Source organism: Phasianus colchicus, chromosome 2, assembly GCF_987193195.1.
Source record: "Phasianus colchicus chromosome 2, bPhaCol1.hap1.1, whole genome shotgun sequence".
In the NCBI taxonomy this organism is placed as follows: Eukaryota; Metazoa; Chordata; class Aves; order Galliformes; family Phasianidae; genus Phasianus; species Phasianus colchicus.
The window spans coordinates 104,482,923-104,500,370 of NC_143437.1; the positions used below are offsets into that span (position 1 = coordinate 104,482,923).

The 17,448-nt window shown below is 46.9% G+C and overlaps 1 protein-coding gene across 6 annotated transcripts in view; it reads right to left on the reverse strand.

Moving 5' to 3' along the window:
* DTNB (dystrobrevin beta) overlaps positions 1–17,448 on the reverse strand; it is a 140,361-nt gene that overhangs the window by 10,431 nt on the left and 112,482 nt on the right. For 4 of the 6 annotated variants that reach the window (XR_016464559.1, XR_016464558.1, XM_090136489.1 and 1 more), the window contains one exon: positions 552–696. Coding sequence is in view for 4 of the 6 variants with exons in the window: in XM_090136489.1 (XP_089992615.1) it covers positions 552–696 (145 nt within the window). In the remaining 2 variants the exon portion in view is untranslated. The other 2 variants (XM_090136486.1, XM_031596007.2) reach the window with 2 other exon arrangements.

Consider the following 17,448-nt stretch of genomic DNA (forward strand, 5'->3'; position numbering starts at 1 on the left):
AGAAAGGGAACAAGAAAACATTCAGTCCCATAACCAGAGAGTCAGCTGGGTTGGAAAGGACCTTCAAGTCCAGTATTATTTATACAAAGTATGTGTCCTTCTTCATCTTTGCTATGATCCTCCCATCTTTCCTTCCCTGTCGGCATTAGTCTGATAGTGACAGGACAAGGAGGGATGGCTTTAAACCAAAGGAGGAAAGACTGAAGCCAGATGTTAGGGGGAAATTCTTTACCTAGAGGGCAGTGAGGCCCTGGCACAGAGGATCTGTGGGCGTCCCATCCCTGCCAGTGCCAAAGGCCAGGCTGGATGGGGCTCTGGGCACCCGGTCAATGGATATGTCCTCATGGCAATGGCTGGGTTGGGTGGATTTTAAAGTGCCTTCCAACCCAAACCACTCAATTCTATGACTCTACAATTATCGGATAACTTTCTAGGATGGGAGAACCCTTCAGGTCGGAAAGAATAACAACGCGCCGCAATTCCTTTGGTCTGGAGCACAGCAAAGGGGCCGGCGCTGGGCTGCCCCATTCCCTGCTCCATGAGATGCTCACCTTGTGTGAAAGCTTCTTGCATGTCCCCGATGTCCTGGGGGCCGTGTGTTGGTGTGGAGCCAGCAGAGGTGGATCTGACGGGCATGGGCAGCGGGCGGCCGGCTCCGTGGGTGGGTGACGAGTGCGCCGAGCCCGCTGCTTGCGCCTGCACGGAGACACAGTGTGCACTTCTTACACTTGTTTTGGGTCAGCGTCTAAAAATAATGTTGTGAAGCATGCAACCATGCTCTGCAGCCTGCTTTGTACACAGCTAACCGCTGTTGGACAATGAGGTTAGAAAACCAAAAGCTTAGCTTTACAGCATCCAGGAACAGCAAATGCACGATGAGGGGCTGAGCAAGCCCACAAGTGCCATGCAAGAGATTCATTAATACTTGTTCCTAAAAAACGCATTAAAAACAAAATAAAAAAAACAACTTTTTTTTCTGGCTGTTCTTTAACTATCCAGAGCTGCCCTGATCATCCCAGTGCTCTGTGATCCTACAACCCAGGCATTCTCTGCAGCAATTTCAACCTCAGCACACTCTACACCCTCTTGCTCAGTTCACGACCAGCTCTGCCATGCTTTGCTAGCCATGATTGACGACCTTAACCTGTATTTATATTTAAGCTGTGCTACCATGGATGAGGGGAAAACTACCCACAAAAAAAATCACATGAAAGCTGCACAACCCCTGACCAAACTCATTCTGTTTGTGCCATTCTGTTTGCTTCCTTTCCTCCGACTCGTGCATCCTTTGCTCCCTTTGACGTGCACCAGTTACCAGGGCAACCCTGCAACACCGCTGCACTGTGCCCAGCGCTCCGGGCACAAAAACCCGCCAGTGTGCAAAACTGTTGGTTTGAAACTGCACTGATAACACATGGAGTGAAAGAAGCGAGCGAAATATTCTCATGGCGCTGGCAGGGGAGACGGCTGCTGCAGGAGAGAAATGGTCTTGCAAAGATAAAATGGTTTGCAAATAAAACAAATACACAGGAAACATCATCAGCTCCATCGAGTGGATAAAGCTGTGCCTCTGCCCAAGCTGCCAGCCAGATGCAGGGCCAGCTCCATGCATCTCCACATCTGGGCCGTGGCACTCCCCAGATGTGCGCTCACTGGGACTGCAATCATAGAATGATAGAATGGTTGAGTTGGAAGGAACTTTAAAGATCACAGAACCACAGAATTGTCGGGTTGGAAAGGGCCTCACATCCCCCACAGCCCCACTCCCAGCCACGGGCTGGTTGCCCCCTATTAGCTCAGGCTGCACAGAGCCTTGAGCAACTCAATGGATGGGGCCATTGGTTCACCTGGGCATCACCTCAGAGGAAATAATTTCCTCCTTACATCTAACCTAAACCTCCCCTGAAGGACCCCCCAAGCTCCATGCTCCCAGCCCCAGCCCAGCCTCCAGCCCTGGCGACACCTGTATTCTACTGCCACGTGCCTTTGAGACACGTCAACTAAATCTGCGTTCTTAGAACAAGTGCCCAAGGAACTGAAATTGTTTTTCTCAATCGTTGGGCACGCAGATGGGCTGTGCCAATTTGCATACGGCAACAACTAGAGCAGAGGGGCTGGGAACGTCCCTCACTCTCACAGTGACGCAGTTCCTGGAAATCTGAGTGATTTCGAGAAAAGCTGGTGACGGCACACAGCCAATGTGGCATGGAGAGCAGCTTGGGGGCAGCACCGTGCTTCCTGCTGTGCAGCAGCCCCTGCTGATGTGACCTGCAGCACCTGTTGGCCAAAAGAGGATCTGAAAGCTCTGGGGCGCAAGTCGCCTTCGTGGGGCTCTCAGGCAGTGAATCACAGAATTGTGGAATCACTGAGGTTGGAGAAGACCTCTAAGGTCCCCAAGTCCAACCCCAGCCCACCCCACCATGCCCACTGTCCACATCCCTCAGTGCCACATCCCCACGGTTCTGGAACACCTCCAGACTTGGTGACCCCACCACCTCCCTGGGCAGCTGTGCCACTGCATCACTGCTCATTACGAGAATAAATGTTTCCTAGTGTCCAACCTGAAATTCTCTAATTCCAGGCAAAATAAAACTATTCTACATATCGATCTCACTCTTCTTGTACTTTATACAGCAAATGTGGTTCTCATGCATTGCTTGGGTGTTTCCACTCCCGTGGAAGAATTACATGTGTGGAAAAATGGTGCATGACCTTTAGGCAACATTTGTGATGCATAACCATACAGCAAAGAGAAAGGAGAACACGTGAGCTGTCTGTACGCTGCCGTTGTTTGCGAACCACGAGCACGATTTGGGAAAACCAGAAAGCAGCGGTGGGACCGTACAGCCCGGTGTCCTAGAAAGCAGATTATTGACTGAGAAAGCAATAAAGACATCTGGTGCACGCAGACACATGCGGAAGCGGAAGGGAAGAGCTGAGGAGTCCCCCCAGCACGGGCGGTCGTAATGTGAACCGCAGGTGCCGGGCTGGGCCCCATAGGAGGAAGCGGTGGGCGGACGCGTGGGCAGGGGACGGGGATGGAGGAGGCACGGACAGATAATGGATGAGTTCAGGAGCTGTTCCCGAGGCGGAATGGGAAAGCAATAAATCACTCCTACAGCCTTCCTCCTCCTCCAAAGGCTGAAGGAAGGAACAGGGCAGGTCGTAAATACTGAGCTGAGGCTGCTCTGAGGTTGTTGAAGTGAACCCAACGCAGGGCGCACGGCAGTGTGTGCACAGGAAGCTCTGGGGTTCGTTGCAGCAGAACCGTGAGCAGGCTTTTAAGTTCCTCTCTGATGCAGTTGGGTTATGGGAAGAAGAGTGCAACGTTAAGCATCCTGAAATACTTCTGGAAATGGGATGCAGAAGATGTATTTCCACTGATAAAAACAGCCAAGGAAAGCCCTGACCCAGCTCCTGAAATGTTTGGGAGCTGACTCGGATGGACTGGCCCCAGTTTATCAAGACTTGCATACAGCAGCTCTGAGGTTTAACCTGAAAAGCCCTAAATATCTCCTGAAAAAAAACAGCTCTAGGCTTTGCATCAGAAAAAGACGTGTTCTGATGGGAAGAAGGGACAGTAACATCTCTCACTGAATGGAAAAGGGCCTCTGGAGGTGTCTGCTCCATCCGCCATACCCATCAGCAGTTCTGCTTCCAGGGAAGCTGGGGTAGATGACCCCAGAAGGACCCACGTTTGTTTGTATGATTCTGTGATCCTACCGAGAAACTAAGAACATTTGCTTTGCAAGGAATTTACGTTGACTTTAATGTGCTTTATCGTCTAACATATTCCCGTGAATAGATTAAAATAAAAGAGATCTCGTGTACCTATAAAAAGCTAACATTTTCTTAGAGAAGCGATTTAGACAAGTAAACAACTCATCATGCCCCAAATAACTAACTCCAGAAAACGCTGCAGAAATGGATCAGAAATGAAAAGAACGTAAATGCGTGGCCTACAACACTCATTTTTTGTTCTGTATCTTCGCTGTAGGAAATTAAGGAAATCAGACAATGTCAAACGGCATCCGAGGAAAAGCAGGAATCTTCATTAGAAAGTGAAATGGGAACAGGCTTTTCATCTGCATATCATGCATGTTCACTTTCTAACTTGCATTTTCTATAAAAGAGGGGAAATTCAGGATAGATGTTATAGGGAAATTCTTTATGCAGAGGGTGATGAGCTGCCCAGAGCTGTGGGTGCCCCATCCCTGGAGGTGCCTGAGGCAGTGGATGAGCCCTGAGCAGCCTGAGCTGCTGGGGAGCACCCAGCCCATGGCAGGAGTGGGGTTGGGGGGGGGTGGGGGGCTGTAAGGTCCCTTCCAACCCAACCATTCCATGGCTCTATGATCTTTAAGTCTCTTCCAACCCAACCATTCCATGGCTCTATGGTCTTTAAGTCCCTTCCAACCCAACCATTCCATGGCTCTATGGTCTTTAAGTCCCTTCCAACCCAACCATTCCATGGCTCTATGGTCTTTAAGTCCCTTCCAACCCAACCATTCCATGGCTCTATGGTCTTTAAGTCCCTTCCAACCCAACCATTCCATGGCTCTATGGTCTTTAAGTCCCTTCCAACCCAACCATTCCATGGCTCTATGGTCTTTAAGTCCCTTCCAACCCAACCATTCCATGGCTCTATGGTCTTTAAGTCCCTTCCAACCCAGTTATTCTGTGATTCTATGATACCATCTTCTTTTCTGTCCTTATTTAAGAACTACACGGCAGCTCTTGACACTGATCTTCTCAGGATAATTCCCAAGGCCCACGCTGAGTGACTTCTCCCACAGCCTCACGGCTTGCCCTGCACCAGATTTCCACTGCATGTAGCCTACAGGCCCCCATCCATCCCCTTCATTTCAACAGAAAGCTGTCAAGTCGGAAATCAAGTTGCACTCTCCACGGATGTATAGGTCACCCGCCTAGCCTACATCATCTGTGTTTAGAATTTCACACATATACAATCCAAACGCTGCAGTGCCCTTGCATTCCTTTGCTCATTTTGGGGCTGAGCCAATGCAATAAGTAGTGTCGGAAAGCCTGAAAGCAATGAGCTGAGACGCTCCCTGCGCCGGGGTTAATTTTGTTTAGAAACGCCCTGAAATATTGGGGAAATTTATGAGCGCTGAAGAGTGCAAATATTTTATTAAAGTGAATATTATGGACTACCACAGGCAGGTTAGTGAGTAATCCTTGACAAAACAATCAAACTCACTCATAAAAGTCATTCTTTTTTTTTTTTTTTTTTGAGTTTTTATCCTGTGAGTGGGTGCCAGACAGCTGATCTGCTGCAAACAGGCCCTGCCATGTGAGTTTAGGTGCTCAGGGAAAGTGGAGATGTGGTGGTCAGTGGGCATGGTGGGATGGGCTGGGGATGGACTTATGATCTCAGACATCTTTTCCAATCTGAATGATTCTGTGGTTCTCTGAGCATGGCCGTCACGATGGGTTGATGACCACAGAGATCTCGATGAGCTTCGTGGCTCTGATTCCGTGATTTGACTTCTGTCCTTGAGAAGATAAGTTTTACAGACAAGGCTCAGTCAAAAGACAACAGAAATTATCCATCCAAAGGGCACTTGATCGATGCTTCCTTGGCCAGGAATCCCCCATAATTGTGAACTTGTTAGCAAGCTGGTGGAGGCCTGGGCTCAGCCTTGGGCTGCCTGGGCCCTTCCAGTCACCCCACTCCTGCATCAATAAGCAATGTGTGATGTCAGGCACTTTTGTACAGTTTAGAACTAACAAAAGCTGCTATTTACAAAGGTGAGGTGCTGAGATAGGAGGCTACTTGCTGACACAGGCCTGACATGAACAGAATCACAAAAAACACAGCTGTAAGGAGACAGCCCACTCACCATTCACTCTACAGCTGGACCGGCTCTCAAAAATCCCTTCCTGACAGATGTTTATCCAACATGCTCTCACAAACCTCTTCATTCACATTTTCCTAAGGCCTAAATGAAATGCCTAAATGAAATTTTCAGCACTGAAACCTCCGCTCCTCGGGATGAGGACAGCAGTGCTTCCTTTCTCCTCGGGTTGATCGCCTGTGTACTCAAAGATTTCCAAAACCTGCTCTCAGTCCCCTCTGCTCAGAAGTAAAAACACAATTTCTTCACTTTTTTTTTCCTTCTCCAAATATTCCTGCAATTTTTCAGGATCATTTTGAATTCTCAACACGCTCTCTGAAGCCCTTGCAATCTTCTCCTGTTTGATGCCATGAGCAAATCCATGTCCCTTGCAGGAAGACTGAACAGTAATTAATTCAGGGCAGAAATAATGAACTATAGAGGAATTTCAATTTACACGTCTCTCTATTCTAACAGGAAAACCTTGACAAGTGACCTTGGAGAAAACTTCTGCAACCAAAGCTGTAGCTGCTGTTGCATGAGGCTCACCAGCTCCGTGCTGCTTCGATGCTACAGAAAGAAGGATTTGTTCCGGAGTTACCTGCAGCACTGCAGAGAAGAACTACAACAGCAATGCTTTTTTCTAACACAGATGTACCTGAATTGTTTTAACCTGTGATGAAAACTAGAAGCCCATCGAGCTACTTTGGCACAGGGCCTTGTCCTCGTCTGCTTTTGTAGAATCACAGATTCAAAGAATCACTCAGGTTGGAGAAGACCACTAAGATCCCCAAGCCCAACCCCAAGACGTTCCACCATGTCCACCCCCCACGTCCCTCAGTGCCACGTCTCCACATTCATTGAACACCCCTAGGGATGGTGAACCACCTCCCTGGGCAGCTGTGCCACTGCATCACTGCTCTTTATGAGAAAAGTTTTTGGACTTGTTGGCTCAGCACATTGATGCAGCCTATCCAGATCCCCCCGTAGAACCTTCCTGACTTCGAACAGATCAGCACGTCCTCCCAGCTTTGTGTCACCTGCAAACTTACTGAGGATGCAATCAATCCCCTCGTCCAGATGGTCATTAATGACATTCCCCAGGGGGAGAAACCAAGTGATGTGAGTGGGGACTGCTTGGTTTTGCCACTTGTGGTTTGCTTTCTTGCTGCTACTTGAAAAACTGTTGATGCTAACCAGAAGTGGAGAAAAAAACTCCTTCAGTGCTACAGGTGAAACCCGTGGTTAACGCCATCCTGATCAAAACTTACGCCTAGGATAATTCACCCCTTTTTTCTGCAAATGTTTCTTTTAGAGAATAAAATACCGAAAATAATATTGCTAAGCTCAGACACCCCACCAGTACATCTTGTTAACCTTATTGCTGTAAGGAAATTAAATTCTACCGTCCTCTGTGGCACATTAGCCCAGGCGATCTGCTTGCACACACTTCCTGCCTCCATTTTATGCATTACAGTAAAATTGACACTCACATAGAAGCACGCTACAAAGCTCGTTAGCGCAGCCAGCCATAAAACATGCAGAAATATATATAGGAATACAGACACATATCTACAGAGGGCTCACGGGGAGGGGGAATGCACTGCAAACCCTCCAGCACAGCCCCCAGCCAGCACTGCGCCGGACCCCCGCGTTGCAGCCATGTGCAACCATTGCCCATGGAATTAGATCAGATGCACACAGACACAGCAACGCCTCGCGGAGCACGGAGCCGGCAGTGAAGCATTATACCCCGTGTTAATTAACAACGGTGGAACGCCCCGGAGCAGCAAAATGCTGCAGCACAGGGCAGGACTCATCGAGTCCTGCTGCCAAGCTGGTAGATCTCCAGCCTCAGCGCTATTTCCACTGCTGTTCTGGCAACCTGATTGCATTACTCAGCTCTTTTTCCAATTTGCCTTTTCAGCGTTAATTGTAACGCACAGATAACCCGTTGCTTCAGGGCAACTGCTGTATGCAGCTTCCCCGCTGCCAGGGGATGTGAGTATTTGGTGCTGACTGTGGCAACAGGAGCACTGCATCCCATGGAGCTGCAGCACCATTGGATGGAAAAGTCCTTCAGGGTCAAATCCAATGCTACCAACAAGTTCAGCCATCAGGACAGCACTACCGAGGGCTTTGGGAGGTGAAGAGCAGCAAGGATGATCCTTGCTGTATCACAATAGAAGGAAGGGGGAGGAGGAAGAGGAAACTCCATTCGTTTTTTCCATGGGTCAGTAGGAAAACCCTCATTTTCTCCAGTCCCAGAGCACCGTCTGAGCTCCTCCATTCACGGAACGCTGTTTGTTTTCATTCCTCCCGATCCCCCCAGCTGTGGGATAGAGAGCAGGGATCAGGAAACAATAAAATCTTGGTTACCACACAGAATGCCTTCTTTCTCCTCGCTTCTTTCAAAGCCTGACATTTTTGCTTTCATCCACCATTTCCACAGTCGTGGGGCATGTGCCGTCCCCCCTTCCAGCAGGGCCTCACGCGGGGATTCAGTCCCTGCACTCAATATGTACCAGATTGTTCCCTTCACCGGCCTCGAGTGCTTCCCCACTCCCGCCTGGCTCGCTCTCTCCTTGCAGTGTTCCCAGGGCTCTTACAGTTTCAGTTCCCATACAATCCCCCGGCGGACTTGCATTACAAAGACTAAAAGCAAGTGTTATCTTTCAAAATTATCCGTGCCGTGTTTTCAGCCCTCTCAGCTGGCACTCTCACCACGTTAACTCATCTGCAACCTAACACGGATAGAAAGATTTCCACCTCGGCTCTGCTCCGATGCCCTCCTCCTGCAAAAGCCTGCTGGGGGCTCACCCCACAGCCCCAGGCCTGGGCTGTGATAGAGGAGAGGTCATGGCTCTGTTCTGGGGGCACCCAGAGAGCTTGGAGCAAGCGGGAGCTGCCAGCAATGCCTGTTCATCACAGAATCATACAATTGTTAAAGTTGGAGAAGACCTCTTTTAAGGAAAAGCCAAGAGCATCAAGGCCAACCATCAATCCGCCCCACCATGCCCACTAACCATGTCCCTAAATAGAACTGTAGAATCATTCAGGTTGGAAAAGACCCCTATAATCATCTAGTCTATCCGCCAATCCAACTCCACCATGCCCACTGACCACTTGGTGCCACATTGACACGTTTGTCGAACACCTCTGGGGAGACAGACATTACTCAAGTATACACAAAGGGCCCCAGGCCCAATTTCCCAACCATAAAAATGCCCAGGAATGCTCACCTGAGATGAGCATGATCAGAAGGTGGTCTGCAGCTCTGCCTGACTTCCAGCACAATGGCACTACGGCAGCAGAGCACCGAGAGCTGTGCTGATCACTGCAGGTTGGACACAGGGGAGGAGTCGCCTGCCCTTAGAAAACTTCCAGGATGTGCATGGAACCAGTCCTCAGCATGGCAGGTTGCTGTGGGCTCACCCCGATGAGCAGCAGGAAGGTGATGTGGTGGCATGGTGCCTCCGGGACCACAGAATCATAGAATAGTTTGAGTTGGAGGGGACCTTTAAAGGTCATCTAGTCCAACTCCCTTGCAACGAAGAGTGACTCGATGATCTAAGAGGTCTTTTCCAATCTTAATGATTCTGTGATTCTATGCTGTGTGTCAGGAAACAAATCTAGAAGCTACAACAACTGACACATTGTAGGTGCCCCTGTTCACTGCAGGGGAGTCGGACTGGGTGACCTTTAAAGGTCCCCTCCAACTCAAATGGTTCTATGACTCTGAGAAAGCACATTAAAACACAAAACTCATCCCCTGACATTTTGCTGTTTCTCCCTCCACATAGGCAGCCTATGGCTTAAGAGAAAAGAAGTGCTGGTAGCTGTTGGCCAGGAAATATGGACTACGATAATGGATGCCACCCAATTAAGGAGCTTAGGGGATAAGTACCAGAACTAATGGGGCTCTGAATACATCCAGCTTTTAAAGTCACTGATTAAATTCTTGGTAGCAAGAATACGAAGCTAAAAATACAGCATATAAACAAGTTTGCACATGAGCTTCTAAGCAGGCAAGGGCATGTGTCTTACAGGAAAGTTGTACACAAACCACAGTTCTGCCTAAATACTTGACAGACGTTGACAACAAAGAAGTACCTTTGTAATCTTGCACGAGCAGGGAAAAAGCTTCCAAAGCCTGCAACTTCCAACAGGATACACATCTTGAAGAACCAACTTAATGCATCCAAAGAATAACGCCGTGTTGGTCAGCCTGATGGGATAGCCACTGCCCCAAAACAACGAAAATACGGGAAGCGAGCATGTGAGATGCTGAAAAAATGGCCAGTCCATTTGTGGCCATGAGACAGACACCCAGAATCTCCCAGCTCAGAGCACAGAGTCGTTACGTGATACTCAGGATCAAGGAATCTGCCCGAGGCATTGCACAATAACAGGTTACAGGCAGGAGATAAACGCAGTGTTTGGTTTTGCTCTCTGTAACAGTTGTCAGCACGGGTCAGCCAGCAAGGCAGAGCCATGATTTGTGGTTATCTGTTGCCATGAAAGAGAGAGAAGAGAAAAGGTTCTGCTGAAAGATGATCTGCAGGCTGGAGGATGCAAGTGATATGCAATAGATGAATCCTCAAGGATTTGTCTATTTAATATTCTAATTATGCGCACAAAAATAACCACGCTCTAATGAAACTTCCTGATGACATAAAGGTTAGGATGAATCATTAATACAGAGGAAGATCAGAACACTGCAGATCAGGAATGGCTCAGAACAGCAGTGGCATGGAGAAGCCCTGGGAATGCAGATGGGAACTGGAGCTGGGTACCAGGTACATACTTGCCATAAATCACAGTGCTGCTTCCTCCTCTATCAGAAAGAGGAATTCATGGCATAAAGGAGAAAAGAGGCGGGGGACACACACTTTGTTTTCCAGCTCTGAAAAAGAGAAAATAATATTGCTACCTAATCACAGAATATCCTGAGTTGGAAGGCACTCATAAGGAGCACAGAGACCAACTAAGGACAATGGCGCTTGGAAAACCCAGACAGAAAGACACCAAAAGTTCTCTGGGTATGTATCCCAAAGTAGGTGCCCAAAGGAGAAGCAAAGAAAAAGAAATGATGGTTAACAATAAGAACTGGCTGCATCTGTGCTTTGATTGCAGAAATTTTGATGGTTGGACTTCGTAATCTTGGAGGTCTTGTCCAACCTGAATGAGTCTGTGACTGGTCATGGTGGGAATGGGTTGATGGTTGGACTTGGCGATCTTGGACGTCTTTTGCAGTCTTAATAATTCTATGGTTCTATGTTATGTGCTTGAAATCTTAAACCCAACTTTTTTCCACTTAGGAAAAGTGAAGAGGAAAAGATGTGTGTGGGTAGTAATGCCTCTCCTTAAGTATTTTTCCTACAGAATACAGAATTCCAGGATCCTGACTACAGGATCAGTGAGATAACTGATACAAAGAGTGCTAACCCAATCAAGTATCACAGCAAATGAGGGCTCAGAATGAGATGTTCTTTAAGCAACTGCTTGCCAAGCAGAGAAGTGAAGTTGTGTGGTTTTGTTAGATTTGAATTGGAACTAGATGATCTTAAAGGTCTCTTCCAACCCAAACCATTCTATGATTCTATGATTCTACAGGTCTGTGAGGATTCCATAAGGAACAATGTTTGTGCCTAGGTGGGTTAGAAAGGACAATTCCTCTACAAAACTAACCATGCTTCATCATGGTGCACCAAGACGAAATTACTGATGCTGGGAAGACTGGTGCTTGTTCTGGGACCAGTTTTTTAACTTGATTCTGTACAGCATTTTTGCTATTCAGCGCATTGCTCTCTGAAGATACTTATCTTAAAGGCAGTAGGTTGGATGACTTGAACCCAAGAGTCCCCAAAGAGCTGCTTGACAAGGTTTTCGGTCTGCTGAAATCCATTTTAATAAATCCTGAAGTGAGAGGGAAGCTCCAAGTGATGTATTAGCATTTTCCTTGATAGTACTAAGCAGGAAGAGCAGAATGACTGAGTAGTTAAGAGCAGTTATCCTTGGAGTCAATAAGTGGGTGTCAATGGTGATGGTAGTGAAATACTTGAGCAAAATAATTCTGGACACTACACTGTGCAACAAAGAGTGCAAAGGAGAAGGTGCTGTGAAGAGAAAAGCCAAACAGAGGCATTATTGCAAGATTTGTAAAGATCACTGATGGCAGCAGTCTGGGATGCCTCCCTCTTCCCAGAGTATCCTAAAGGTAATTAAGAGCTCACTTTGGGCACGTGTATTCACCAGATGAAAATACAGAACAGCAGAGGTGTTTAATCTAGTCAGGAAAGGAAAATCAAAGCCAGCTGGAAACTGAAGGCATGTACATTCATCCTGGAATGGAGACAATGTGTTTTTCATGGCTTACGATGTACCGTGGGGATAAACCATGATGGACACCAATGGACCCTTCATATCATTGTGTTTTATCATAGAACCATAGAATCAAGACTGGAAAAGACCTTAAGATCATCAAGTCCAACTTTAGAGATATTTCTGACTAAACAAACTACCAAATTTTATCTAGGAAATAGCCTCTGAGCTCATCCTCAGAAGCAGGTGTCAAACATCAATGTATTAGCACCACGAAATTCGTATGTGCAACATTTTCTAATAGTTGAGAACCTTTTGCTATGCAAATGTTTTCCAAACATAAAAGTATTCACTGAGAGGTGAATTTACAAGTCTTGAAGATTTTTTATTTTTAAACAAAAGTCATTTTCTACGTTCAGACAACACAAACTTGGAGTGCATAAACAACAAGTCGTAGGGGAACAGTAGCATTCCTCAGCAATTCAAACGTTTCAGTCTTTTAAAATAGGCTGCTCCAAGGAAAAAGCAACTGCTACAAGGAACAGATAAATGACTGAAATCCATTAACAGAGAAAACTGTTTCTTGTAGCACCGTGCAATTACTGAAAAATCTGATTTCCCTGTGCTTGAAACACTTGTGTTATTCAATAAAGTTTGTGGGAATCTAACCAGAGCTAGTTAGGATCATAGAATCACAGAATGGTTTGAGTTGGAATGGACCTTTAAAGGCCATCTTGCCCAACTCCCTGCACTGAACAGGGACACCCACAGCTTCATCAGGTGCTCAGAGCCCTGTCCACCGTGATCTTTGGTGTCTCCTGGGATGCCTGCATCACCTCTACAGGCAACCTCAACCCGGCAATTCTCAAGCCAGAAATCCTGCAGACTCAACAAATACCTCAATTCGTGTTACAATGTGGGTCATACTTTATCTGACCACTTCTGATGCCAAACCCATGGTGGCAACCAGGTGAGGGAAGAGGAGAGCAATCCTGGATCCAAACTGAGCCCCGGAGATTGGGCTGACGCATGCGGAGAAAGAAAGGAATAGAGCAGTCCCAAGGGGAGAGTGATGTCAGGGTGGTGATGGAAACAGTTACTCACTGGATGTGAGAATTAATCATTAATTAATGACACTTTGAAAAAGGAGAAAACCCCGGGTGGATTTACAAGGTCGCTCATCTGTTGTTTAAGTGTGCAACCGTTGTGTTGGAGAGAAGTGTAAAAGCAACCGAGCGCTCAGGGCTTCTCCAGAACCATAAAAACGTGGCTCGAGGTTTGAATTCGTTGGCAAAAAAAGGGGGGGGAAGCCAATAAAGACCAAATGTGAGTGAGGACAGAAAACTCGGGAAAATACTTAAATTCTTCACGGCTTCCATAATTTCCTGGAATGCTCTCCAAGTATTTTATGCGGTCCTCAAGGATACCAGCGATCGTGCTCAGGAAGCTGTGTTGGTGACAGCAGCCAACACAGGTGTTGGCAGTCTGACCTGCTGCCAGAACCCAGTGCTGTGCCATGCAAGGTGTTGCAACAGGCACGGTTAGCTCAGAAACACAGAGCACGGGCTCTCCCATATAAATTCCAGTGCTGGCTCTGGGACAGAGGCACGGAGCATATCTGAGCCAGTGCAGTATGCAACCTGCAGTGCAAAAGCAAAGAGCAGCCTGGAATGTGGAAAAATAATGCATTATTCACGAGAGGGATCGGCATTCAGCCTGGAACCAGCAGGGCTGACAAACTGCAGAGATGTTCCAGCAGCTGAACGAAGAAGGTTGCTGCCTACTTGCGCTTGGAAAGTTGAGACATGCAGTGACTAAATGTGAGCCCTCTGGCGTGCTGTTCTGAGTCGAATCTCAGCTCAAATCTCACCTTTTTGGAGTGTTGCACGAAACTTTCTACCATAACAGTGGTGGAGCCACTGCGTGATGGCAGTGCAGTCACTGACACCAGGGGCTGGGGACTTCCAGAGGGCACCAATGGTGAGCAAGGACTCATGTGCTCTTCTGGTGCTCCCAGGAATGGACAGCTGCAGCAAGGAAACAGAGGCTCCAAAAAGGGCTTCAAATGGGAGGTGACCTTAGGAGCATAGCCTGCAGGCAAACACAAGTACCAGCTCCACCAGCCGAACCTGGATGTTCTGGTTTATCTACAGTTGACCAATGGTTGACAAATGGTTGACCATAAACCAGCAGTGTGCCTTTGTGGCCAGGAAAGCCAATGGTGTTCTGGTTGACCAACAATTGACCAACAGTTGACCGTGAGCCGGCAGCATGCCTCTAATAGCCAAGAAGGCCAACAGGGCTTTGGGATGCATTGCAGAGAGCATGGCCAGTGGGGCAAGGGAGGTTCTACTCCATTCTGCTCTTCCCTGGGAAGGCCACACCTGGAGCACCAGCCTGTCCATCTCTCAGATCCACCCAAATGAAAAGCAGAACGATTCTGTGGATGTCTGGGGGATAGCACATTGCACACAGTCTGGTCACAAGGCTGTTGATGGAATATTATGAATTTAAATTCCTGCAGAAAGTGAACAAGGTACACTTTGAAAACCCATTTTAGAAATAGGAACAAATAGTTATATTGGGTCTGAGAAACACTGCCGTGCTATGATGAGAGCTGAGTTTCTCTGGATAAACCTATCTGTGCTTTTGCAGAAAATGAAAGTTTTGAGGTGCCCTTCACTAGTCATCTCCACACTCTCTGAAGCCATGCTTTTATAAATTTTCAGAGTTAAGTAGCAACGGGTAACTTAGCAACTTTCACTACTTCTCTGAAGTATGCTACCTACAAAATACTCAAGGATTTGTCATCTTTTTTTAACGTGCTTGGCTCTCAAAAAAAGCAATAATGAATGCAGATGAGTCGTCTACAGGGCTGGTGGTAGTCCAAGGATTCTGCAAGCACTTTGCAAACAAATAACCTCACCTATGTGAGTAATGACATTATTTGCACACGAGGGTGCCCTTGGTGGGTGCCTTGTAGATGATAGCCTACATGCAGACCAGAGAAGTCAAGGCCAGATTTTAGTCCAGTGGTTGCACTGGTGATGGCCACGGGCCATAGCAGAAGAGCACCCCAAACTTTAAGGTATGAAATAGTACAGAGCTAGAAAGGACATTTATAGAATCACAGAATCATTAAGGTTGTAGAAGACCTGTTAGACCATCTAGTCCAATGGTCAACCCATCCCCATCAGGCCCACCATGGAGGATGCTGAAGTCAAAGCCTTCTGGACAGTCAGGACTGATTTCTTATCACAAGTACAGTAATTGTAATGTAAACCTATCAAGCTCTATGGCAATGACTTCCTAGGTAGGAAGGCTGGACACAGTGATGCTCAGAGCAACTTTTGATTCCTTTACTGTAAAGGTGACAGAGCACTGGAACAGGTTGTCCAGAGAGGTTGTGGAGTCTCTTTCTATGAACATATTAAAGATTTGTCTGGACGCCTACCTGTGCGACCTACTGTAGGGTACCTGCTTTAGCAGGGGAGTTGGACTCGATGATCTCTTGAGATTCTTTCCTACCCCTGCAATTTTGTGATTCTATGATTCTTCATCTTTTGCCAGAGGCCACTCCTCTGATGAAGGAACCTCCTTTATGCCACTGGGGATGTGTGGTCTGCTGCCATTCCTGACAATGTCAGTAAGTCTTGGGATTGGACACTGACACTGAAGAGTCTTCCACTGGGTCATAGAATTGTCTATGGTATCACAGATATGGAAATCAAAGGGTTCAGGTCTTCATACTGAGGAGAAGGAATGCATGCAGGGATATAACCTACTGTGGGGAAACTGCTTTAGCAGGGGGTTGGACTGGATCATTTTTGGAAGTCCAAGTCCTGCAGCTCTGGGATCCTGTGATATTTGTAATTTGGGCTAGACTGAACCCGACCATTGATGTCCAGCTCAAAGAGGTCATACGGAGCCCTGAGGCTGATCAGTAACGGGTAAAAAAATATAGAAATCTTTAAGAGAAATGATTGGATCAGAGAACTCCATGCCCTCGGGTCACCAGGAGAGCACTGTTCCCCAGTGCTGTTTGTATGTGCGCCAGTAGCACTGGTGCAACCCAATCAACCAACACTATGTGGACCCAGAATTTTGCAGTTAATTTAATTTGATGAACTCATTAACGCTGTCAGAAACACAGAATTGAACTGTCAATATTCTGGAGCACCATCTTAAGCTGATCAGTCAAAATACTGAGATTTTCTCTTTCTCTGCTACTTTAATTTACCGTGGGTTTGAGCACATCTACTTTGGACTTGCAGAATTGAAGAGGTATTCACAGTAGTGACTAAATCACAAATGCAAAACAAGCATTTATCCTCAGAACCAGTATGAGTTACACAACGATGTTAGTAGTTAGAACCACTTTCACTTCACTTTGATAAATAAAACCTCCAAGAGGTTTCAGTTTGAATGCATCGTGAAGGGCAAAGTGTGTGGCTGGAATGGATATTTCCTACCAGCAGGCTCCAAGGTAAGGCTATTTTGATCAAGCACGTTGGACAAATAGATTCCAGGCCCAGTGTTTCATTTCTGCAGCATGGTGTACATTGACTATATCGATGCACTGTGATTTTTTTGATAGGGCTGCTGTAAATACGTGTTGTCGCAGCACAGAAGCCATCACACTAATGGCCAATCACATCTGAGCAAGCAAATATCAAACCTCATCATTTCCTAGGTCTTGAATTCATAGTGTTTCCCTAATACTAAACAGCACTACACCTGTAATTTTGAGGTTTATCTTCTAGCGTGCTTTGAATCAGCTCCAACTACTAAAAAATACGAAGGAAAATAAGGGTCACACAATAAAGGTGACAACAGGGAGGCAGATGCCGAGCACTGAAGACAAAAACCTTTACTCTGGATGCTCTGTGCTCTTCAAAAGCTGCTCACTTGCACACAACTCATTGGGGTTCATCATTAAATGAGACTTTGGTGACACCAATGCTGGTCTGAGATGGCGCTTCATGCTGACGATGATGCGGCTGTGTCTCCTCATCTCTCTTTCATTTGCACAAAGACGGAGTGCAAAAGTGTATTCGTGGGCTGGGGAAATAGAGAACAAATTGGAGAGGGGCCAATCACCCAGAAGAAACTACCGACTTCAAAAAGATGGAAGTTTACAACACAGTGAGCAAAAGAGTGATTTATGCTCAGAGGGATTATTTTGTTGTATCAGCCCGTACCTAAACACTTGTGCTGCACATAACATGCTTTAACAAGATGTTTCGGGACTCCCTTTGAAAAAAGACAA